The 25,319-nt window shown below is 45.3% G+C and overlaps 1 protein-coding gene across 1 annotated transcript in view; it reads left to right on the top strand.

Annotated features, from left to right (window-relative positions):
• Window positions 1-25,319, top strand: part of pth2ra (parathyroid hormone 2 receptor a) — a 116,279-nt gene that overhangs the window by 43,170 nt on the left and 47,790 nt on the right. Inside the window, exons 3-6 of the mRNA XM_052148840.1 lie at window positions 1,097-1,207; window positions 1,328-1,443; window positions 1,531-1,628; window positions 20,090-20,276. Of these exons, the coding sequence (XP_052004800.1) occupies window positions 1,097-1,207; window positions 1,328-1,443; window positions 1,531-1,628; window positions 20,090-20,276 (512 nt within the window). The remainder of the gene's footprint in view (window positions 1-1,096; window positions 1,208-1,327; window positions 1,444-1,530; window positions 1,629-20,089; window positions 20,277-25,319) is intronic.

Below are 25,319 nucleotides of genomic sequence, written 5' to 3'. Positions count from 1 at the left end.
GTTATGCAGAACGGGCCACAAAATGGCACCACGATATGCCAAATGGGGCAGTGATATGCAGAAAAGTACATTCTATGTAAAATCCCGGGCCGATTACTCTTCTCAGTCCACCCCTGAATCAGATCCTACATATGAATCATTCCACATGACCAGTTTGAAAGGATGCTGTAATGCTTACATATTTGAATGCTTAATTGCTTCTGGGGGCTGATGTTGGCATAAATCTGTGGGTTTGGTGACTGAACTCACTCTGTTAAAACCACTGCTAATTACTGAGTGCCTACAGGTGAACTGTGAAATTAATGATTTACAGCCTTTTTCTTTAGCATCTTTTGCATTTCTACAGAGATCATAACTTAATATTCTAAAGAAAATTAAACGGGATTACCCCCCCCCATTATGTCACCCTAAATATTTATTATCTTGAATGCGTTTGAGTGATTAGCTGGTATGCTGTTCTCTTTGAAACAAGGATGTCAACTGAGGTCGACACAGTTTGGTTGTCCGTTCAATGCGAAGAAAAGTTTTTTAATTGCAGAATTAGCAGAATTTCAAATTTCCCTATTGTTTTAGAACAAAAATAAGAGTAGCTAGTTAATCATGTGTCATTTCAACACACCCACACATTTCACAATTATAAGGCACACTTGTTGCCCCTTCATGAAAGGCAGTGTGGGTTAACCTAGGAGGTACACATGGTAGACAATAAGAGTTGGAATTATACACACAACACAAAGACCATGTATGTATGATATGCCATGCAGATTTACCTTTGCATGTATTAATGTATGTGCTTTTATCCACTGTGAGAAATAAGAAAAAAATAACTGATTAAACTTAGAATATAGTGAAGACACATGGCAGAATTCTATTGGGTTATTTTATATTTATTGTGCTATACTATTGTGGCGCGGAGGGGGGCGGGATATCACGCGCCCGGTCCCCAATCGGCCTGATGAGGCACGCGAGGAAGGCCAATGTAACACTGTTAAAGGATGGGCAAGGAGGAGGCGAGAACCGGCTTGTCAACATAAATGAGGACTTGCCATATCTTGACTTTGGGTGAACTGACACCACTGCACTTTTTGAATCTCAGGTGGTGTGTGCCCACCAGAGTGGGATGGTTTGATATGTTGGCCGAAAAGCTTCCCTGGAACTCTGACCAAGACACCCTGCCCCAGATACATCTATGACTTCAACCATGCAGGTTTGGAACATTTCTTCTTTCTGTATTCCCTCCCCTTTTTTTGCTCAAGTACAGATGTGTAAACAAACAGTGATGCAATGAAAATGCAGGAGATAAGTAAATTCAATTTCAATCTTACAGGCCACGCCTACAGGAAATGTGACTCCAATGGTTCCTGGGTGCTTGCAGATAGCTTAAACAAGACCTGGGTCAACTACACGGAATGCATAAAATCCCCAGAGGCGAACAAAAAGAGAGTAAGCTACATCACAACCATTAGTTGTATTCTGTGGACAAAGATCTCTTTTGAAATTTCTTGATATGTCTCCTCTTTGTCTCAACAGCAGGTCTTTTTTGAACGACTGCATGTCATGTACACAGTAGGCTATGCAGTTTCCTTCAGCTCTCTTCTAGTGGCCATCTTTATAATTGGATACTTCAGGTGAGTAACTGACGAAGTGTATGTGTGTATAATGTACTTCTCATGAACTTAAAGTTCACAAAAAATATTCTTTGAATTTTTTCTAACCCCCAAAGAATGTCTCGGTAACTGTTGCAACCTCTGTTCCCTGATGGAGGGAACGAGAATTTATGTCGATATAGTGACACAAGGGGTCGATCTTGAAAGACCCAGACACCTTCAGATCTTTGAGAAAAGGCCAATGAGAATTGGTGAGTAGAATTTGCATGCCACTCCCCCCTACATACGGGTATAAAAGGGAGCTGTAATGCGGATTTATTCTGGTTTTGCACTGAGGAGCTGAGACAAGATCTCGGCCATTACAGTGGTGTAGTACAGCTGGTGGCAAGAGGGACATGATGTCTCATTCCCTCCGACAGGGAACGGAGGTTACAACAGTAACCGAGACATTCCCATTCTGTCACTCACTCGAAGTTGTGTCGATGTAGTGATACTAGGGGTCCCTATATGAAACACCACGTGGCTGAACTGTTGAACGTGAACTATTGATGCAGGTGTAGGCAAGCTACTGTGAGGTACAGATGCATTTGGACTGCATGTAGCCTCCCCAGATGCCCCAAAAACTTTGTGTAGTTCCCAACAACCCAGGAGGTTACCGGGGTAACCGAGACCTGTGGAGCACTTACCAGTACAGGGCACGTTAGCACATGTACTGGGTCCGACTTTGAATTCCTCCGCTGAATTCATGAGTTCATGCGCAGCGTGATGGTTTGGAAAGTTATAGCCACATGTCCACACTCTGGGCGAGGGGCACTAACGGAAGGATCTCATCCAAAGTTCCCGACGCTGCGAGCCGAGGCGACCACGCTGAGGGAGCACTCGATGCACTTACCTTGCTCCACACGCACTGCATAAGGCAAGCTGGCAACTGAGGAGGAGGGCCTCTCGGTCTGTCCTCCACCGGCCGGCCAGGGGTGTGGTTCATGTGATGCAGCGGGGCACATGGAGGCAGGGAGCCGCATTCGTGGGTGCTGGCAGTGTGACCCGAGGAGAGCGGAAACTGCTCTTTTTTTGACAATGTTGGTACGGCAAACAGAAAAGGAAAAGGGAACAAAAGATTGTCCTTCCGGCCCTCCACCGGGGATGGAGTGGTCTGACTACCAACTCTGGAGTTCCCACAGACATCTTGATCCTCTGTCTCCCGTCTCAGGGGCACTTTCGAGCCCTCCTGGGGGTCTTCGTGGCCGGTCGAGAGGCAGGAGGCTTCCCTTTCTTGCGGGGGGAGTGAACAGATGGGGTGTGCACTGTTGCTTCACCCCTGAGAACTGCTGGGTAAAGTCCTTGACGGTGTCACTTAAGATACCGACCTGGGAGATGGGCCCATTAAGGAACCGTGTCCTATCTGTGTCCTTAATCTCGACCAGTTTCAGCTACAGGTGGCGGTCCTGGAACAAAAATTTGGGCATCGTCTGCCTGAGTGTGTGCACTGTGACCTTATTCGCACGGAGGGCGAGGTCGGTCGCCGAGCGCAGCTCTTGAAGCACACTGATGGTCCTGTAAGAGGGCCATGGCATGCAGGGCGGAGGCGGCCTGACCGGCAGCGCTGTAGGCTTTGGTCGTCAGAGATAATGTCATCCTACAGACTTGGGAAGGGCGTGCCAGGGGTGTACCCCAGTGGTGGTGCTAAGCGGACACATGTGTGCCACAATTGCCTTATCCACCTGTGGTATCGCCATCAAGGCCAGTGAGAGCGGACAATCTGAATGATCGGGTTCGGGCAGCAAGAGGTGCCTTCCACGATCATGTCAGCTCGTCGTGGCAGCGAGAGGCGAGCCGATCCAAGAATCCAGTCGTCAAGCTTCGAGTGCACAGGGGCAGGTGGAGGGTTACACTCAAGCCCAACACTTGGGGCGGCCCTGGCAAGCATGACGGTCAGCTCCGCGTCGGCCTCAGACTGAGCTGCCACACCCGAAGCCGGCAGTCCGGTCTAGTCCTCGATGTCCAACATCACCAAGGCGCTCTCCGATGCAGCGATTGACATCTCATCCGGATTGTGAGCTCCGAAAGGGACATTAGGCTGGCAATGAGGTGAGCTGCCTGTCTCATCCCAGAACTGAACTGGAGTAAACGAGTATACCAGAGAGTGGGCAGTCCATGGGGGAATACCCAGCAGAACCGTACCCATTCAACCAGGGTGGCCTCATACCCGTAGGGGGGGCAGTTGAAGTAGCTTTCCCTCGAAAGAAGGAAAGCCGCAACCTCAACGTTGCCATGGTCATGTTCTCGCAATGCTTCCTCAACATGATTTTGGCCCAGGCACATGAGGCAATGATCATGACTGTCAGAGGCAGAGAGGTAACGACCGCATCCAGGAACTGCACAGAGACGTAATGGCATCTTTAAAAAGACATTCAATGTCAACGTGCCTGCTCTAATAGAGGAAATATACTCTTTAGAGGAAATATACTCATTTAAAGTGCTGTCGAAGCGCCATGGGGCGTAGTCTGCAGTGGAGTGCAGAGTGGAGAGAAAGCCGCTGGAATGCGCCGTATATCCAACAGCACATGCTTCTGAAGAGGTGAATGGAATTGTAGTAGTACTCAGCTTGCTGATATAGAACCGCTCAGCTCCGAAGAAGAAATCTGAATGAATCTGCATACCAATTCCCTTTTATACCCGTATTTCAGGGGGAGTGGCATGCAAATTCTACTCGCTAATTCTCATTTGCCTTTTCTCAAATATCTGAAGGTGTCTGGGGCCCTCAAGATCGACCTCTAGTGTCACTACATTGAGACAACTTTGAGTGAGTGACAGAAGGGGAACTAATTTTCAACACATATTGCTTCATGAGATCTCAAAAACCCAGTGTGACATATTGTTAAGCATAAAACGTCCCCACAGAATACTATATCATGGTTTTTAAGAGTAAGAATGAACATAGAGAATAAAGAAATATGGAGCACTTGGTGACAATATGATTCATTTGAAGGTCTCTGCTACTCTTTCACATCACAGTGAGATTTTGCTATCAAGTCTGTGAGAAGAACTTGCTGGAAGTGGGATGGTTTAACACGATGGTTTAAAAAAAGAAATTAAACAACAATGACAAAACTTTAACAGTTACACAAATCTTAATTAGCGCTACTGCTGCTGATTGCCTCTGCTCTGTCATCATTCAGAAAGCTTGTGATACACTATATAACCCAGAATATACAGTATACCACCAAGTACTTTTTAAACTTGGATGCCTGAAAGTTATCATCTAGGCCCGGTTTTTCAAAAGGTTTAATCCGGATAAAATTGATCCGGATTTAGTAATCCTTTTTTTTGCGATCCGTGATCACGTAATCCAGCTTACTTTTGAGACAGTTTTTCGAAGCAACATCGGATTGGATCAATCTGATCCGGATAGGAACTTTTCAGGATCACCAAATCTGGATAACCAGTGCTCAAACAGGATAGGAAATCACAATGTAGAACTATAGATATGTAAAGAGCAACAAGTAGAATAGCCAGTGTGGGGTCAATATAAGTTTATTTTTATTTGAAATGAAAACACACACATTTAAAAAAAACTAAAAACAAGAAAAACCCCACCCCATTCTCTTCCAGCAGTCCGCTCATCTGAGACCTACAACACAAACACTGTACATTGAGGATATTTATAACAAGTTTCAAATATAGATGTATTGAATTAAAAAAAAAGACTTAATGTCAAATACTCCACAATAATTTCAGACTTCCTCATCTGATGTGGAGAGACCAGCTTGTCTGAGCGTAGCCATTAGGAGGCGGATCTCAAGTCTGGCCTTGGTTTGCTGCAGTTTGGTCAGAATCAGTTGGTCCTCTGCCAGACGAAGCTGTGCTTCTGCCCTTTCAGTCTCTTTTTGCAGAAGTGCCTTGTAATCATCATCTTTGTTTGATGAAGGGCGCTTCAAGCCTTTCCTCTGAGATCCTGTGGCAACTACCACTGGCTCAACCAATGAGGATCCAGCTTCTTCCACAGGAACAGAGCTGAGATTCAATATAAATACGCTCTCTGGATCAGCCTCAGGAGGAACTGGCAGATTCTCCTCCTCCTCCTCAATCCAAGGCTCGCCGTCCCCTACAACACCTTGAATACCATGGAGAGCTTGCGACTTCTCACCTCCAATGATGTCGAGGACCACATCTGTGTAATCTCCCCTCTTAAATGGCTTGTTGCCTGTTTGTGGGTTTTTGGCTTCAGCATGGTCCTTTGTTGCCCTGGCCTTAAGATTCTTCCACCGCAATTTGATTTGGTCTGTGGTCCTCCTCTGGCCAGACCCTATGGCATTCACATTTTCTGTGATTAAAATCCAAACATCATTTTTCTTTTTGTTGGTATCCTTAGCAGAATTAAAACTTCCCACTATTGTTCCATAATGGCACCGAACACCCTCTACTAGTGCATTTGTTTCAGCAGCAGTGAAGTTACAGCTTCTTGAGTCCATGGTTCCGTTGCTTTACTATAGTGAACATTGTTCATCAGTTATAGGCCTTGGGTCCAATTGCCTCAATTATCAGTTGTAATAGGTGTGTTTGAAAAGACCAACTACACAGCCATATAAATCAGCCTTTCTCAGAGGATTCACAGAGAGACAGTGAAATGGCAGGTGTTGTCCACCGCCACCACCACTTTGCCAGGAGAGGATACCATCAAAGGGTGTATGTTGAACGTACCAAGCCACTGGAGCAATACACCTCTGAGGAGCAGTATGTCCGGTTTCGCTTTGGGAAGGCTGATACAGAGTACCTTGTGAACCTTCTCAGGCCAAAACTTCAACACAGAACCCAAAGGAGTCACGGTCTGTCTGTGGAAGACCAGATCCTCATTGCTCTCCGATTTTATGCATGTGGGACTTTCTATCAAGTTGTTGGTGACTATATGGGAGTGGTGAAATCAGCTGTGTGTGATGTGGTGAGAGATGTGTCAATCGCACTGGCCAGCCTGGTCAATTAATTTGTTTCTTTTCCAAAAGACAACCAGATTGCCCAGGCCAAGCACAGCTTTCTTTTTTTGGGGAATATGCCCAATAATATTGGAGCAATCGACTGCACACATGTGCATATACAAGCACCTTGTGAGAATGAATGGGAGTTTATAAACAGAAAGGGGAGGCACAGCATCAATGTCCAACTTGTGTGTGATGCTGACCTCATCATCACCAACTGCGTTGTCAAGTGGCCTGGGTCTGTCCATGATGCACGCATCCTGAGGGAGAGTGCTGTATATAGAGACCTCCAAACCAACTGACCGGATGGCATAATATTAGGAGACAGTGCCTACCCACTCCTACCATGGCTGATGACTCCTTTTCTAACAGCAAATACACCGGCGCAGGCACGCTTCAACACTGCTCATTGCAGAGCAAGATGTGCAATTGAGCGTTTAAATGGAGTTCTTAAGAGGCGCTTTGCATGCCTTAACTACCTGAGAGCGGAACCACAGAAAGCATGCAACATAACCCTTGCCTGTATTGTCCTGCACAACATCGCTACTAAGCGCAATGTCCCTCTCTGTGCTGACAATGATGCACCTGAGCCCCTTGGAGACCCTAACCAACCTCCTGCATTCTGCCAGAAGGAGCAAACAGGACGTGCAACAAGGGACGCAATAGTTAGACACTATTTCTGATTTGGATTTGTTTTGGATTTCAAAAATCAGTTATTGCCATTCTTTGCATTTTTTTTGGTTATTCTGTAATCATTGCATGCATCACTAATAAATATTATAAAAACAAAAATATTTTTGATTGTGATGAATATATATATCAATTAGTGACAGAATAAAATTTATTGTTTGTGGTCAATTTTGACAGCTGTTTGGGGGATTATTTTATGAGGCCAAACTCTTTCTATTTTGCTGTAGGCCTATACTGAAAGGCTGAATACGTTAAAGCCTACCTAATCACTGTAGCCTGACGGATGAACAAATAAAATTAAAACCTTATGAATAAATAGGATATCTTGTAAGATACTGCATGATCCAAATATAGTATTATTTGATACATTTTTAAAGTTTTCATTACATTTTGGGCATGAAATCCATGCTGAATCCACCCTTCTGATGGGATCAGTTTAATCCAGATTTTATGGATAAAAGTGATCCAAATCCTACAAAAAAATTCTGAAAAACCCAAACTAAAGGTTTGGTCCGGATCAAAACCAAGATTGGATTACGTGATCTAATCCGATTATGTAATCCGTTTTTTCTTTTGAAAAACCCATTTTCAAGATTTGATCCAATCCGTTATCCAAAATCCTAGTGGATTACTTTTGAAAAACCGGGCCCTAGGGCCTTAAATTCAGCAGGTTAATTGCTGATGTCACACACAGTTTTAATCATTTCCACAAATTCAGTGTTCATTATGCGAGAAATTGTCACTTTTCTCAACAGGTGAGAATGAGTAAATTCTACACTAATTAACAGGTGAAATCATATATTGTGTCTTTCTATCACATTTTTATTCCCCACTCAGTGCACCTAAATCTAGAAATAGTGGATTTAAAAATAAAAAGAAGAAAAAAAGTTATGACATCATATGTTTAGATTTCTTTGCATCCATGGAAGCACACAAGTTTATTTGGAACATTACCGAAAAATTTTGGAACCATATGGATCATCAGATTTTGAACATTTTTAAAAAAACTTTTGGAATCTATGCCAATTTGGTGTAAGATGCCATTTAAGCAAAAGTGGCACAAACCTCCACCTTTAACTCAAATATATAAGTTGATAATGTAATTTGATTTTTGTTTGTAATTGTTCTGTTTTATTTATTGTTCTGTTTTATCAACCAAGGGGGGATCCTCTTTCCCACTTTTCAGAAATTAATTTTAGGCTCTGTTATTGATGGGTTTATAGCTCTTTATTGCTTTTCTGAAAATTAGCAAAACTGTGTGTTCATTAATTAAAAAACTTCTGAAATTATAAACAAGTACACTTCTATTTTGGGTTTATACACTAGATGACACTGCGCCTATGCCAAACAAATCTGTATTACCTTGTCGTAAGATATCACATTTCTCCATGAACTGGTTGATCAAGTGGAAAAATACTCTTTAGGTGCCACTTAGGTGACTGGCAGTGTTAGGAACTTAAAGGTGCACTCAATAAATTTGTATGTATGTGTCATCTTGGACTTGGACACTGACAGCTAGAGGCGTGGATGTAGCATCATTAAAACTGCATTTATAAGGTTACTGATATGAGGAGTCTTCATTACTTTTTTTTTATTTACTTTAACTGTTTACTTTAAAATTATTTTATATGTATTAATTTTTATTTAATGTGCATCGACCTGCCGAAACATATTTTAAATAACAAGTAATACATTGCAGACCATGTGGCTTTGAGGTTTTCATTCTTTGTATTGAGCTAAGAAGTCAGTCTGTAATATTAGATGTTGGCTGTGCACAGACATTTTGTGGGGTAGCAGTAACTAAAAGTGTACTAGCAGTGTTCTCATGCATTCCGGAAAACCTGGAATTTTGCAAATAATTTTTCCTGTCATGGAAAATGAGAAAAATACCTAAATGTTCTGGAAAATATTTTAGTATAATAAAGCTGTTTGACTATGTCACTAACAAGGTTTTTGTTACATGCACAAAAAACATGGTAAGGATCAGGACTCATAGGTGTCAAATAAACAAATTCATTTTATTTTGTCATTGCCAGTGGCTTCACATTTTTAAACAAAATCAATGGTTCATGGTCATGAGCAGAGAGCCCTGTCATGGACATTCTCTGCTCATCTGCTGTTATCTCTCCTTTGCTCAAATGAAATAGTTTAATAACATTTCAAACCTGAACCTTTTACCCATAATAATTATGGGATGATGATACAGTGCAAAATATTTACAGGTAAAACTCGAAAAATTAGAATATCGTGCAAAAGTTCATTAATTTCAGAAATTCAACTTAAAAGGTGAAACTAATATATTATATAGACTCATTACAAGCAAAGTAAGATATTTCAAGGCTTTATTTGATATAATTTTTATGATTATGGCTTACAGCTTATGAAAACCCCAAATTCAGAATCTCAGAAAATTAGAATATTGTGAAAAGGTTCAGAATTGTAGGCTCAAAGTGTCACACTCTAATCAGCTAATTAATCCAAAACACCTGCAAAGGATTCCTGAGCCTTTAAATGGTCTCTCAGTCTGGTTCAGTTGAATTCACAATCATGGGGAAGACTGCTGACCTGACAGTTGTGCAGAAAACCATCATTGACACCCTCCACAAGGAGGGAAAGCCTCAAAAGGTAATTGCAAAAGAAGTTGGATGTTCTCAAAGTGCTGTATCAAAGCACATTATTAGAAAGTTAAATGGAAGGGAAAAGTGTGGAAGAAAAAGGTGCACAAGCAGCAGGGATGACCGTAGCCTGGAGAGGATTGTCAGGAAAAGGCCATTCAAATGTGTGGGGAGCTTCACAAGGAGTGGACTGAGGCTTCAAATGTCGTATTCCTCTTGTCAAGCCGCTCCTGAACAACAAACAACGTCAGAAGCGTCTTACCTGGGCTAAAGAAAAAAAGAACTGGTCTGTTGCTCAGTGGTCCAAAGTCCTCTTTTCTGATGAGAGCAAATTTTGCATCTCATTTGGAAACCAAGGTCCCAGAGTCTGGAGGAAGAATGGAGAGGCACACAATCCAAGATGCTTGAAGTCCAGTGTGAAGTTTCCACAGTCTGTGTTGGTTTGGGGAGCCATGTCATCGGCTGGTGTTGGTCCACTGTGCTTTATTAAGTCCAGAGTCAACGCAGCCGTCTACCGGGACATTTTAGAGCACTTCATGCTTCCTTCAGCAGACAAGCTTTATGGAGATGCTGGCTTCATTTTCCAGCAGGACTTGGCACCTGCCCACACTGCCAAAAGTACCAAAACCTGGTTCAGTGACCATGGTATTACTGTGCTTGATTGGCCAGCAAACTCGCCTGACCTGAACCCCATAGAGAACACATTGGTGTGACTCACTTAAAGTGCAGTTTACAGATCCATTTACTATGTTTAGTTGTTCAAGTGCACAAATGTGTGCATATGCGCAAGGGCTGAGCTGCCAAGCATCTATCGCTTTTAGAGACATGCTACACAGCAAATTAGATTTTATCTGTAATGCTGTAGCTAAAAATAGAATAAAATGAATATATCATGCTGTAATCATAAATTGAATGTTTTACTAGGCTATATAACCTTAATTTTCTCCCAAACAATTCCGTGGTCTAGACTGGATTCAATCTGCATGGGTGTGTGATTGACACCCCTGATGACTCCCCTGAAATGTTTGAGCAATTGTTTAAAGAAAATAAAGGCAATTATAACCTAAATGAAAGGAAAATATGATCTGGCATTATTTCAACTTGTAGAGTTGCAAGTAGAAAATATTTGAGTATTTGTATGATGCCATATGAATGATAATGAAGGTCTAGAGATCCAATTAACAAACATAGCCTGACCTGATTGATGTGAAACAGTACTATGAAATAAACCGCAAACTTTTACACACAGACTAAACATCACAAACTATCACAGACATAATACATTTCTTAAGTGTAAGTCACTTTTAAAGCTTTTGATAAATTAATAAAAGTAAAATAATTTATTTCACCCAGAGGGGCACCTCTGCCCTTGTTGGCAAAGGGACAGTGGCAAGGATTTTGATCCTCTATTACAGGGTGTAACGGTGGCGGCCCCTGTACTAAATTTTATTAATTTTAAATAACAAAATTCGGGAGCCAGACCTGTCAAAATGGATATCTCGCCGCAGATAGCTCTAAAAGCCACCAATTACATGAAATAAAACAATAACCAAATAGTGTAACAAAGCATAAGTGTATTTAAATAACAAAGAAAACAGTAAACAAAAAGGCAAGGAGTCAAAGACTCAAACAAAATACCAACAATAGTCAAATACATAAAACCCAACAGAACACATAACAATATAAATACAACCCCACAATAATTATTAAAGTGTGTGTTTATGTGTGTGTAAATGTATGATTAGAGAGTTCAGGCAGTAAGAGCGTTTGTGAATGGTGCACGCTGGTTCACGGAGAGTTTGTTATGTACCTGAATGATGACTGTTGGCAATACTGCAGGACGCAGAGTGAGAGTCCAACAAATGGGATTAAAAGGTAGGTCTGAAGAAATCAAGGTATTTCCTGGCGCTTCCTCTTTAGACCGTCACACCTTGACCATGGAGCTCTTCGGCGCTTGAAGATCAACTCATGCCACTCCACTTTCACGAAAAGTGCAATCAACGGTGATGAAAGACCAAGCCCCACTCTCTGGTGATAAACACTTGTCAATTAGTCCCCTCGTTGTTCCGGCCTCTCTTCTCAGATCGCGTTCCTATTCCACATCCCAGTAGGCTACACAAAAACATACTTTCTCCTTTCACAGCTTGGCACACCACAACTTCACCTCAAACCAGTCTTAAACCTCTCTTTTTCTGTTTTTGTTGTGACGTCAACCCCGTCAACCATCTTCCCGGTTACCTTTATATTAAGCCTTTATTGTTATCACCTGTTGATCTGACAAGCAGCCATTTTAGTTGGTGGTGGTGGTGGATCCTTAAAGGGGCAGTGCATAGTTCTGCTCCGCCACAAGGGGTTGGGAACCTATGGCTTGCAAGCCACAAGTGGCTCTTTGTTAAAAATCAAGTAGCTCGCCGGGTGTCCAATCACCAATGTTGGAAATGAATACCTGCCAGCCTGAGTATTTTGTTGATGTACCAGCCACTGTGGAAGGCGATCTGTAAGACTTCTCAGAGTGATATATTAAAAGAAATTAGACACAAAGACACGCGTTTGAAGAAATGTATTATATTTTGAAGAACAGATGAAAGAAAAGCTGCCAATGCGCGTCTAATTTGATATATGTTTGCAGTGAGCTCTGCTGTTCACGAGTGCAATGAAAGCGCTTCTCCTAGACATGCACATGCACATTCATAGAGTTCTGGGCCTTGTTTGCCAATAACTTTTGATCTTAGCTGTTAAGAGCATTTTCTACGACGATTTTATGAATGTTCATTATTTTGTAAGTGTACCCAGGGTGTGATATAGCAGCTGCCACCAGCAAAATGCGACGAGGCTCAATCCGGTTCCCAAGCTCCTCGTCCAAAAGTATTTCATGCGCAAGTAATTTTGCTCATCTACCCGAAACAGATGGATGACATGTAAGACGTCTCCGAGTGACACGTGACAAGAAATGCTGTTTGTCAAAAAGATGTGCTTGAAGAAACACACAATTATATTTTTAAGAACAGACAAAAGAAAAGCCAGCAATGCTTGTGTCTGATTCACTGTTTGTTAAAAGAGGCTTGCAAAGGGACCCTGTCTCGTGAAACAAGCCCATGTAAAGAGTTATCACTCCTTTTTTATTCGACTGAAAACTTTTTGGAAGAATAATGCAATCTATGAGAATGCTGCAATTGATCTCCGATCATCTCATGAGTTTCGCTTTATTTCCACAGAGCAGTTCACTCTTACACATTGTTAACATAACTCTGCAGGTTCAGTAATATATACAGGTATTTATTTATTAAAGAAACAAAGACGAAAGTGATTAAATCATGAAGTTATACAAGACACGTTCACCTTGAACTTAAAATGTAGTTCTATTTTCTTTCTTTAGGCAGCATAAATATGACCAAAATGCAACACAAACACATTCAATAAGAACACACATTTGGCAGCATTTTTTGTGAACACATGGAATTTATTATGATTATTATTGTTATTATTATTATCTTTACATTTATAATTGTCTTTAGTTCTTAATTTGTATGCTGTTAGTAATTTTTCACCTGTTGCCGCATACTGATACTGAAATAGGGCTGTTGGAGACCGTAAATGTTTGGATTTGGGAAGGTGGTTTTATATACGATTTTTTAATCACATTTGAATTTAGAAACATTTTTTGTTAGTGTTCTTCACGTTTCATTAAATTAATACAAATTTTAAAGCAAAATCAATAAAGCAAAAATATTCAAAATATTGGCAGGGGGGTTGACCATATAATGGGATATCACAATATTTTAAATGCGATTATCATTAAAATATTGTTTTTGAAAATAGTAATTATTCATTTGTGATATGGCTCTTTCGAAAAAATGCATCAACCAAAAATTACAAAATTTGCTCTTTAGTGAAAAAAGGTTCCCGACCCCTGCTCTATTAGATCAACTTTCTTTTTTTTTGCCATACAAATGAACTGATCAGAGTTCAATATGTTTGGAAAATTGCATATAATAAACATATTCTATGTTTCTAATATGAGCTAATATTTCATTTTATTCTAGCAAACCTGTAATTCAAGTTTTAACAACAAATATTTTCTGTTGCTTTCATTTGTCAAAACATTGAATATTTTATTTTAAGAAATTTCAGTGAGGACGATGTAGAACCTCACACTTGGAATATTGGAACATGGAATATTCGCTTAAAGAGAATCCAGCTTATTGCATGAGGATTTTAATGTTCCTTGATGTCTGCTTGCCAGTACCCCTTCTGTCGCTCTCTCCACGTTGTGTCGGAGAAGCGACACTAGAGGGCTCTCTTGAGCACCGATATTCACCTCTGACCTATTGAAAAGGGCCAATGAGAGTTGGCAGTCAGTATTTGCATACCCCGCCCCCGCATACGGGTATTTAAGCGGGGCAAATACGGAAGTTTAGTCAGAAAATTTCTTCGGAGCCGATGGTCTGTTTGCAGTCTGCTGCGAGAATACAGAAGCCTGAACGTTCCCATTTCTCTGACGATCTGCCTGCTGTTGGATTTGACTGCGCACAACAGCGGCTTTCTCCTACTTTGCACGGCATGCATTGTTGCCCCTGAGCGCTTCGACAGCGCAGACACACACACACACACTGTGTATTAAAAGAGCAAATTTCCCTAAAAGAGCGTGGGGTTGGACTGGAACCCTCCGTCCTCCCCACAGCCTTCGCGGTTGGATGATTGGTTCCTGAGGAAGCGCGCGTTCGCGGCCTCGCATCCCCCCGGTCCCGTTTTTCCCGGAGGTGCATGATGAGCTGACGTCTACGTGGAGAGCCCCGCTCTCCGCTCGTCTAGGTGCCACCCGCTCCACTCTCTCCACCCTCGACGGCGGAGAGCACCACGGATACGGCTCGATTCCCCAGGTCGATAGGGCAGTTGCGTACCATCTATGCCCCGGTAGCCCTACCTCCTGGCGTGGTCGCCCCGTACTCCCATCCAAGCCCTGTAGGACAACATCCTCGCTCAATGCGAAGGCCTACAGTGCGGCTGGACGCGCTGCCTCCGCCTTGCATGCGATGGCCCTCCTGCAAGTCCACCAGGCCAAAGCTCTCAGAAACATGCACGGGGTGGACCTGATCCTGATGTGCTGCAGGAACTGCGCTCAGCGACCGACCTCGCCCTGAGAGCGACGAAGGCCACAGCGCAGGCACTCGGACAGACGATGGCCACCCTAGTAGTCCAGGAACACCATCTTTGGCTCAACCTGGTCGAGATGCGTGAGTCTGATAAGAACCGCTTCCTGGACGCACCTGTCTCCCAGATTGGCCTTTTCGGCGACACCGTCGAGGACTTCGCCCAACAGTTCTCCGCGGTGAAGAAGCAGACAGAGGCCATCAGTCACATCATGCCCCGCCGCAGACCTGCCGCTACGGGCCCTGCCCCGTCTGCCCGCCGAGGGCGTCCCCCTGCAAAGAAACCAGCTCCTGCTCCGCCTCAACCCGGGCCCAGCTCTCAGCCCCAGCGTCGAGCACCCCGCAGGCGGCGCAAGCCCCCTGTCTCACGAACCCCCTCTAGGACCCGGAAGGCTCCCAAGCGTTCCTGAGACAGCCGACCCAGAGCCGAAGACGTTAGCTCCAGAGGTGGTAAGACCGCTCCGTCCCCCAGTGGAGGGCCGGGAGGAGAATCCTTTGTTTTTTCATTTGCCACACCCCCTGACGGGGGCTGTGGTACCCACATTCTCAATAAAAGAGCTATTTCCTTTGCCTCTGGGTCACCTAGCCCGCAAATGCCGTTCTCATGGCAATCTGCTTTCAGATTACGACAGTCCCGGTACAACGTACGCGGCAATCCTGCCTTCCGCCTGCTCACGACTGTCCCCCGGCCGGCCGGTTCAGACGAGTCCAGAGGATGCCAGCATCAGACCTCCTCCTCAGTCATGAACCCGCCCCCTGCCGGGTGTGCGGAGCAAGGTAAGTGCTTTGAGTCCATTTTCAGCACCTCAGCCTCAGGCCGCAACGAAGCCGCCCGACGCTGCACTATCTGTTCCGCCCCGCTGCGAGGCCCCGCCCGGTACGTCTGAAATACTCGTCCCTTTGGTGCCCCTAGCGCAGAGCTGGGAAGCGTGGCTTTTGCTTCCCAACGCATCACGCTGGCTGCACCGGACCATTCGACTCGGTTACGCAATTCAGTTTGCCCGGCTCCGCCCCTTCAGGGCGTCCGCTTCCGCAGTACACGGCGAGCATGCCAGTTCCCTGCGCACAGAAATCGCGACCCTCTTAGCCAAGGGTGCGGTAGAGCCCGTCCCTCCAACCGAAATGAGGAAGGGTTTCTACAGCCCTTACTTCATTGTACCCAAGAAAGGCGGCGGCTTACGACCAATCCTGGACCTGCGAGTTTTCAATCTGGCCTTGTTAAAACTCCCGTTCAAAATGCTCACGCAGAGAAATATTCTGGCTGGCGTTCAGCATCTAGATTGGTTTGCAGCGGTAGACCTGAAGGACGCGTACTTCCACGTCTCAATTCTGCCACAACACCGACCCTTCTTACGGTTCGCGTTCGACGGCCAGGCGTTTCAGTACAAAGTGCTCCCCTTCGGCCTGTCTCTGTCCCCTCGCGTCTTCACGAAGGTCGCAGAGGCGGCCCTTGCCCCGCTATGAGTAGCCGGCATCCGCATTCTCAACTACCTCGACGACTGGCTCATCCTAGCACACTCTTGAGAGATACTATGCACACACACAGAGACCAGGTGCTCCGGCACCTCAGCCGCTTGGTGCTTCAGGTCAACTGGGAAAAGAGCAAGCTCACTCCGGTTCAGAGCATCTCTTTTCTCGGGTTGGAGTTAGACTCAGTCTCAATGACAGCACGTCTCACGAGCGAGCGTGCTCAGTCGGTGCTGGACTGCCTCGCTTCTTTCAAGCCAGGCACAGTGGTCCCTCTAAAACTTTTCCAGAGGCTCCTGGGGCATATGGCGTCCTCCGCGGCGGTCACGCTGCTGGGGTTGATGCATATGAGACCACTCCAGCACTGGCTCCAGACTCGAGTCCTGAGACAAGCATGGCACCACGGCACGCATCGGGTAAGGATCACCCCCGCCTGCCTCAAAACACTCCGACACTGGACAGACCGTTTCTTTTTACGGGCAGGAGTGCCCCTGCAGCAGGTGTCCCGACGCATTCTTGTCACAACTCGCCTGCCGTCTCCTCCTATGGAGCCAGCAGCGACTCAAGTCGCTGCGTGCCACTCACATCCCCGGCAAGCTCAATGTCGTAGCGGACGCGCTATCACGACAACGCCTGCCCGGCGGGGAGTGGAGGCTTCACCCCCAGTCGGTCCAGCTGATTTGGGAACGGTTTGGCAAGGCCCAGGTAGACCTGTTTGCCTCCCAGGAAACCTCCCACTGCCCGCTCTGGTACGCCCTAACAGAGGCTCCCCTCGGGACAGACACGCTGGCACACAGCTGGCCCTTGGGGCTGCGTAAGCACGCATTTCCCCAGTGAGCCTTCTTGCACCAGTGCTGTGCAAGGTCAGGGAGGACGAGAAGCAAGTCACGCTAGTGGCCCCTACTGGCCCACTCGGACTTGGTTCTCGGAACTCAGACTTCTCGCGACAGCTCCTCCCTGGTGAATTCCCCTGAGAAAGGACCTCCTCTCTCAGGGACGGGCACGCTCTGGCACCCGCGCCCAGACCTCTGGAACCTCCACGCCTGGTCCCTGGATGGGATGCGGAAGAGCTAGCCGGCTTACTGGCTAATCGCTTTGAATACAATCAACCAAGCCAGAGCCCCTCTACCAGGCACCTTTACGCCTCTAAAGTGGCGCTAGTTCTGCAGATTGGTGTTCTTCCCGAACTGAAGACCTGCAGAGATGTGCGATCAAGTCAGTGCTCCTGTTCCTACAGGAGAGGCTGGACAGGAGGCTTTCCCCGTCCACCCTCAAGGTGTATGTTGCCACCATTGCCGCCCACCACAATCCTTTAGACGGCAAGTCTTTGGGTAAGCACCGACCTGATCCTCAGGTTCCGAGAGCGCTCGGAGGTTGAATCCCTCCCGGCCAGGCCTAGTTCCCTCCTGGGATCTCTCGGTAGTCTTGGCAGGACTCCAGAGACCTCTTCGAGCCGCTTGAATCAATTGGACTCAGGGCCCTCTCTCTAAGACGGCCCTGCTGATCGCTGCCACCTCTATCAAGAGGGTCGGGGAACTGCAAGCGTTCTCTGTCAGCGACACTTGCCTGGAGTTCGGTCCGGCAGATACGTCTGTGATCCTAAGACCGCGACTGGGCTATGTGCCCAAGGTTCCTACCACACCCTTCCGAGATCAGGTAGTGAACCTGCAAGCGCTGCTCCGGGAGGAGGCAGACCCAGCCCTTTCGTTGCTATGTCCAGTGCGTGCCCTGCGCATTTACCTGGACCGCACACAGAGCACCAGACGCTCTGAGCAGCTCTTTGTCTGCTTTGGGGGACGGCAGAAAGGGAATGCCGTCTCCAAACAGAGGCTCGCCCACTGGGTTGTCGACGCCATCACACTGGCTTATCACACCCAGGCCGTGCCCCTACCCTGGCGGGTCCGAGCTCAGTCAATAAGGGGTGTTCGTCCTCGTGGGCACTGGCCAAGGGCACCTCCCTAGCAGACATCTGTAGAGCCGCGGGTTGGGCAACACCCAACACCTTCGCGAGGTTTTACAACCTCCGCGTTGAGTCGGTTGCATCTCGTGTTTTGTCAGGTCCGAGCCCGTGGAACTCGGTAACACGTAGACCGACCATCTGGGTGGATCGCTTGCGCCCAGCGCCCTTTTCCTGACGTCAAGGTAAAGTAGTACGCCTTCTTCCCAGGGCGTCCCACTCTGAGTCGGGACCCTGGTCGATTCCTCCCCAGCCCTCCGGGTCCGCGGTTCAGCGGAGGAACTCGCCGACCCAGGCCACTGCGGGTACCCTGATGGCTACCCTGTACTGGTATAGGTGCTCCACAGGTAAGGCCTCCTGCGCGGACTCCCCCTGTGTGTAATTCCACGGTTCTGTCCCCTTACGAGTGGACCCCCGTGTCTCCCTTAGGCAGTTACAGCTGCCCCGGTCGCCGTGCTGTAGCAACTCCCCCCTTTCGAGGCTGGATCTACCACCGCACCATACTTTCCACACGAGCCCTAAGACGGCCGTGTGACGTGTCTACCACTTTTCCTCCCAGAGAAAAAGGGCAGGTGTGGTCTCCGCAGGGTCTGGGTAAGACTCCCTTCCCTATATGCGTGTAAGGGCCCCGGCCGTGATTGCTCTATGCGAGAAACATAGAGAGAAAAGAGTTCCCATGTTGCCAAAGAGTTCCCATGTTGGCAAACATCGCCTTATTCCCCCCCTAGGGTAACTAGAAGGATTCCGATGTTCTTATGGGGCATTGGGGAAGGGTACGTGCAGCCAGGTACAGACGATGCGTGGCACTGGATGAAATCCCTGCCCGCCTCTGTATCGGCGGTTCACGTACACGGTTCAGCGCATGGCAAGATTGGAATGGGTCCCCTAGTGTCACTTCTCCGACACAACGTGGAGAGAGCGACAGAAGGGGAACGTTTGGTTACGTATGTAACCTCCGTTCCCCGAGGGAGGGAACGACACGTTGTGTCTTTCCTCCGCCATGTCGCTGAACCGAGCCACTGTTGTGGCCGGACCATTTCCGGCTCCTCAGAAAAATCCTGACTAAACTTCCGTATTTGCCCCGCTATTCCGTATTTCAATAGGTCAGAGGTGAATATCGGCGCTCAAGAGAGACCCCTAGTGTCGCTTCTCCGACACAACGTGTCGTTCCCTCCCTCGGGGAACGGAGGTTACATACGTAACCAAACGTTTCTCTCATTTACTAAAGAATATTTTTTTTAATTGTGCTATGTAGAAGTGGATAGAACATACATCAGACCTTCAGAACTTTTGTGAACAGATGGTCGTAGGGCGTTTTGGTATTGCAAATATCCTGCCAGTGTCCCCTGTAAAGATGATACAGAACAGTCAGAGAGGAGCATGTGATTGAATTCATTCAGTATAATTAGATTACATTATTAAGTAGTGTCCAGTTGACTGGCATTTGCAAACTATAGATGAAATAAAAAATATTGAATTTATATATATGTAGCAGCAACCTAAGATCATGACAATAATCTATTGACCACTGTATTAAATTAAATATATTATCAAGAAGACACATTACCCCTGAGATTTAATATTTTTAATTGCTAACAAGCCACCCATGTTTTTTTTTGTGTGTTTACAGGCGTCTCCACTGCACAAGAAACTACATTCACATGCACCTGTTTGTTTCCTTCATGCTGCGTGCTGTCAGCATCTTTGTGAAGGATCATGTGGTGCACACCAGCGCTGGACTGCAGGAGTTTGATGCTGTGCTCATGAATAACTTCACTAATGCAGTGGATGTTGCACCAGTTGACACCTTGCAGTATGTGAGTCAAGCAGTATCTCCTTGATACTTTAAGAGAATTACATCATATATGTATTGTGTATCTCATGTGAATTCTATATATTTAGAAATGTTATAATTGATATTAACATGATATTAGGGCTGGCTCTTGCCTACTGATAGTGTCTTTCGGGAACTTAAAATATACAAATTCAAAGCAGGTTCAAATCATTGGGATATTCATGATGTTAGTCAGTTTTATATCACCTGCAAAATAGCAAATATATATATATATATTAAAAGCAATATCACACGAGCACGAGTGCATTATGGCCACAGGTAATCACAACCATGCTGATTTTAGGGCATACAGCATGATTGCAAGTGTGACATTGCTTTTATACACCATATTTATACAACACAAGCCTCCGTTACTAATTAAAAAACATCACTTTAGAACTAGAAATGATGGCTTGTGCTGTTTCTAAAAAGTTATTGGATAAACAAGGATGTGTGTGTGTGTTTTAGACAGAGAGAGAGAGAGAGAGAGAGAGAGAGAGAGAGAGTGATTAAGCTTGTGCATTTACCTGCCTCTATCACGACTCCCAAGCAGTTAGGTATTGTTTGTCAGCTTGCTGAAGATAATGGAAATAGCTCTGTTTAAAAATCATGACGTTCGAGAAGAGGTAAGATTTGAGGACTGGAACGGTTGTATATATATGCAGTATATATAGTTTATATATTATATATAGTATATATATTGTATGCACCTTAGCATGCTCTCTAACAGTCTTTCACAAAAAAAGTCAAAAAATCAAGTAGCTTGGCTTTGTTTGATGGCTTGTGGCCATCCAAATTCCTCTTGATCATATTCCAGAGGTTTTCAATGGGGTTCAGGTCTGGAGATTGGGCTGGCCATGACAGGGTCTTGATCTGGTGGCATTGCATCCAAATCTTGATTGACCTGGCTGTGTGGCATGGAGCATGTCCTGCTGGAAAAAACAATCCTCAGATTTAGGGAACATTGTCAGAGCATAAGGAACCTTTGGTTCTGCCCGCCCAGTCTGAGGCTGACTCAGAGCTGACCACCATGCTTGCCCGGGCGCCGTGTTGGACTGGAACCCTTCACCCATTGATGATTGGTTCCTACCGGTAGTTCTGATCCCAATGTGCTACAGGAGCTGCGCTCGGTGACTCACCTCGCCCTCTGTGCGACAAAGTCAGGGAGGACGAGCAACAAGTCACCCTCTTGGCCCCATACTGACCCACCCAGACTTGGTTCTTTCACCTCATGCTCCTTGTGACAGCACCATGACTCAGTGGATGGTAAATCCCTAGGGAAACACGAATTGATCATCAGGTTCCTCAGAGGCGCCCGGAGGCTGAATCCTCCCATCCCATGCCTCTTCCCCTCATGGGATCTCTCCATGTTCCTCTTGGGCTTTGGGAGAGCCCCATTTGTGCCGCTAGAGTCAGTCGAGCTGAAAGCCCTCTCGTGAAAGACAGCCCTCCTAATTGCGCTCACCTCCTTCAAGAGGGTGGGGGGCCTGCAAGCGTTCTCTGTCAGCGACACTTGCCTGGAGTCCAGTACGGCAGATTCTCACGTGATCCTGAGACCCCAACTGCGCTATGTGCCCAAGGTTCAAATGACCCCCTTCAGAGATCAGGTGGTAAAGGCAGCCCTGTCGTTGCTGTGTCCGGTGTGTGCTTTGTGCACCTCCTTGCATCACACGCAGAGCTTTAGATGCTCTGAGCAGCTCTTTGTCTGCTTTGGTGGAAAGCAGAAAGGGAACGCTGTCTCTAAACAGAGGCTTGCCCACTGGATCGTGGATGCCATTGCATTGGCCTACCAGACCCAGGCCGTGCCCGCCCCCTTGTGGGTTTGAGCACACTCTACAAGGAGTGTGGCATCCTCGAGGGCACTGGCCAATGGCACCTCTCTAGCAGACATCTGCAGAGCAGCGGGCTGGGCAACACCCAAAACCTTAGCGAGATTTTACTATCTCCGGGTTGAGCCGGTTTCATCCCGTGTTCTTTCAAGTACGAACAGGTAGAGTTCGGTAATACGGAACCGCTGGCCGGGTGTATCGCTTGCATAATGCATCTTTCCCCTCCCCTGAGGTGAAAACGTGCGCTTTTACCACCAGTCGAGTTCACAAAGTCGTGGACACTGGATGTCCTTCCTCCCTAGCCCTATGGTTAGTGAACTCGGAGGAGTTTGCAAAAGATGTGGAAAAGATCAAAAGCGTGGCTACATTTCACCAGCCTCGATGCCAACAGCGTGTGATGCAAAATTTACGACAAGATAATTACACGACACATCTGATGAAGCACTTGACAGTGCACAGAATAAACTTAAGAGCAGAAAGTTGCTCTGTCTTTGACTGCAGTCATCCTCTGAGCGTCCTCCTGCCACAGAGCTCCAACATTATTGATGAATGTAGAGGCGCTATGACTGGGACTCCGACAGGTAGGTTAACGTTTAGCAAACAATTCAACAAACAAAATCGGCTAACTTGTAGCACATGCTTGTGTACTTGTTAAATTAACATTTCTGTGCTCGGTAACATAGCCCTTAAAACTGGGACCTACGTAAAGTTAGATATTGTTTGGATGTATGGCTATAAATAGCTAGCTAAATCAATTCTAAAAATGCTTTAAGGTTGACAGTAACTGATCAAGTTTAACTCACATAAAAAAGTGTTCCTCTTCACATTAATGTTATAGCCTCTGCCCCTGTCAACCCTGGCATGAGGAGACAAGAAGGCTCAGGAGATGAGTCTTTGAGTCTGTAAAAAAAAGTCAACAAACTGAAAAAATAAAACCAAAATTTTTTTTTAGGTAATGTTTATAATCTTGTTAAAATGGATTTCATAAAATTTTTATCAAAAAAGTATTGTTTAGGAACTGTTATCGAAGTCAAAATATTGGTATCGATATTGATATCCAATATTTTTGACCGATACCCAGCCATAGTCTCACTACATCGACACAATGTCTCATTCCCTCAATCAGGGAACGGAGGTTACGACAGTAACCATGAAGTTATTCCACCAAATATTGATTTCTAAACTCTTAATTTTTTCCAGAGCTGTATATACTGTATATATATACAGAAAAGTATGATTGGTTAGCAAATATCCCATTGTGGCTGAAAAAGAATGTTGTTATTGGTTCCTCAGCTGAGTCAGACTATCATCTTGCCAGTGCTCTAAATTCAGTGCTCCCATCTCCCGCTGCTCTATGCACATTTAGAGAAAATTATTGAATTATTGAAATAAGTCACAATTCATTTAACGGCGCTGTGGCATTACATCAGTAGATTAAAAAGTTATGGGTCACAAGCCTACTGGCTGTTCTGGCGGCCAAATGTATATCACTCATTATGGGTGAGCATATGCAAAGCTCAAAGAGCTGCTCATCGATGAAGCGCTTTTATTTTCCTCTGACCATTGCTATGTGGGAAGCCGCACAGGAAAAATTTTCAACGACATCCTTGCATGTTGCCACTCAAAAGGAACAACATTGTCCTTGCTTTGGCGTGAGACGCTAGAACAACATGGACTAAGACACAATCTTGCACTTGAAGTTAAGAAAATCTAAGGGGATAGCTCCAAGCGGACGCTTATAAGGAGCCTGTGACATTATTGGCATTGCTTAAGCAGCATCAGCCAATACAATTCCAAAAATCTAATGCAGCATTAAAGTGAACTACAAAGGGAAATTCTGTATGTCAAAGATGCTGTATGCTAACATTACTGTAATATGTACATTATATAGAGTATATATCATGTAGGAATGTAGATAGATGTAAGAGACAGAGAGTAAAGTCAAAACTGATACACTTGGTAAAATGTTTTTCTTGTTTCTTTTGAAATGATCTGTCAATGTTTAAAAAATTGGTAAAATCGGGTTAAGTGATTGTTTGTGCTCCACCAGAAATAATCACCCTGAGACGCCACTGCTAAGTTACCAGAGTGCTTTTGTTTCATCTCCTCACCAAAGCTCATGTATTCAGCATATGTGTTGTATTATACTCACCACCCACCACATGGCCTGCCTCAGCAATCCACGCAAAGAGGAAAAAATACTTGGTTGTCCCCATTTTGTGTCTTTTGGATGGGAAATTATCCATTCCCACCTACGCTTGGACTCAAACTGTATTTGTGCCTATGGCGGCCAGTGCTTGAGACAGACTGAATGCTCTCTCAGCTGGTTTAACTTCAAATAGCTGCATTGCAGGAGATAAGTGCTATGGAGCTGACATATGAGGGAGAATTTTGGGACAAGTTGTTTTGCATCTAGCTGCAATGCTTATCAGCAACAAGACATAGGCAATAATAAAAAATTATTAAAAATTTAATAAAAATAAATAAATAAAAATGTTATAAAGTATATATAGAATACACAATAAGGCAGTATATATATATATATATATATAGGGGTTCAGAGTCATTTTTCCAGCCTTTTTCCTCACTCTGGAAGTTTATAGTTCTTGAAGGGAGGATAGGGGCAAGCAATAATCCTCTCAGCAGTCTAACTGTCCTTTGTAGTCTTCTGAAATCCGATTTCATAGCGGAACCAAACCAGACAGTTATTGAAGTGCAGAGGATAGATTGCTGAGTGAAGGAAGTACAACCTCTGTTGGGCCTTTTTCATAATGTCAATGTGGGTCTCCCACTTAAGGTCTTGTGAGATGGTAGTGCCCAGGACCTGAATGACTCCACACCACTGCCACAGTGCTGTTTAGAATGGTGAGGGGGGACAGTGTTGGGGTGTCCCTAGAAAAGTCCACAATCATCTCCACCGTTTTGAGCGTGTTCAGCTCCAGGTTGTTTTGACTGCACCAGACATTTACATTTACATTTACATTTATGCATTTGGCAGACGCTTTTATACAAAGCGACTTACAGAGCCCTTATTACAGGGACAATCCCCCCCGGAGCAACCTGGAGTTAAGTGTCTTGCTCAAGGACACAATGGTGGTGGCTGTGGGGATCGAACCAGCGACCTTCTGATTACAAGTTATGCGCTTAGCCCACTACGCCACCACCACTCCAACAACTCCAACCAGACAGCCAGCTGT

This window comes from Xyrauchen texanus, chromosome 18 (assembly GCF_025860055.1).
Source record: "Xyrauchen texanus isolate HMW12.3.18 chromosome 18, RBS_HiC_50CHRs, whole genome shotgun sequence".
Lineage (NCBI taxonomy): Eukaryota > Metazoa > Chordata > Actinopteri > Cypriniformes > Catostomidae > Xyrauchen > Xyrauchen texanus.
Note: the sequence above shows the minus strand (reverse complement) of the source record. Positions and strands in the feature narration are given on the sequence as shown.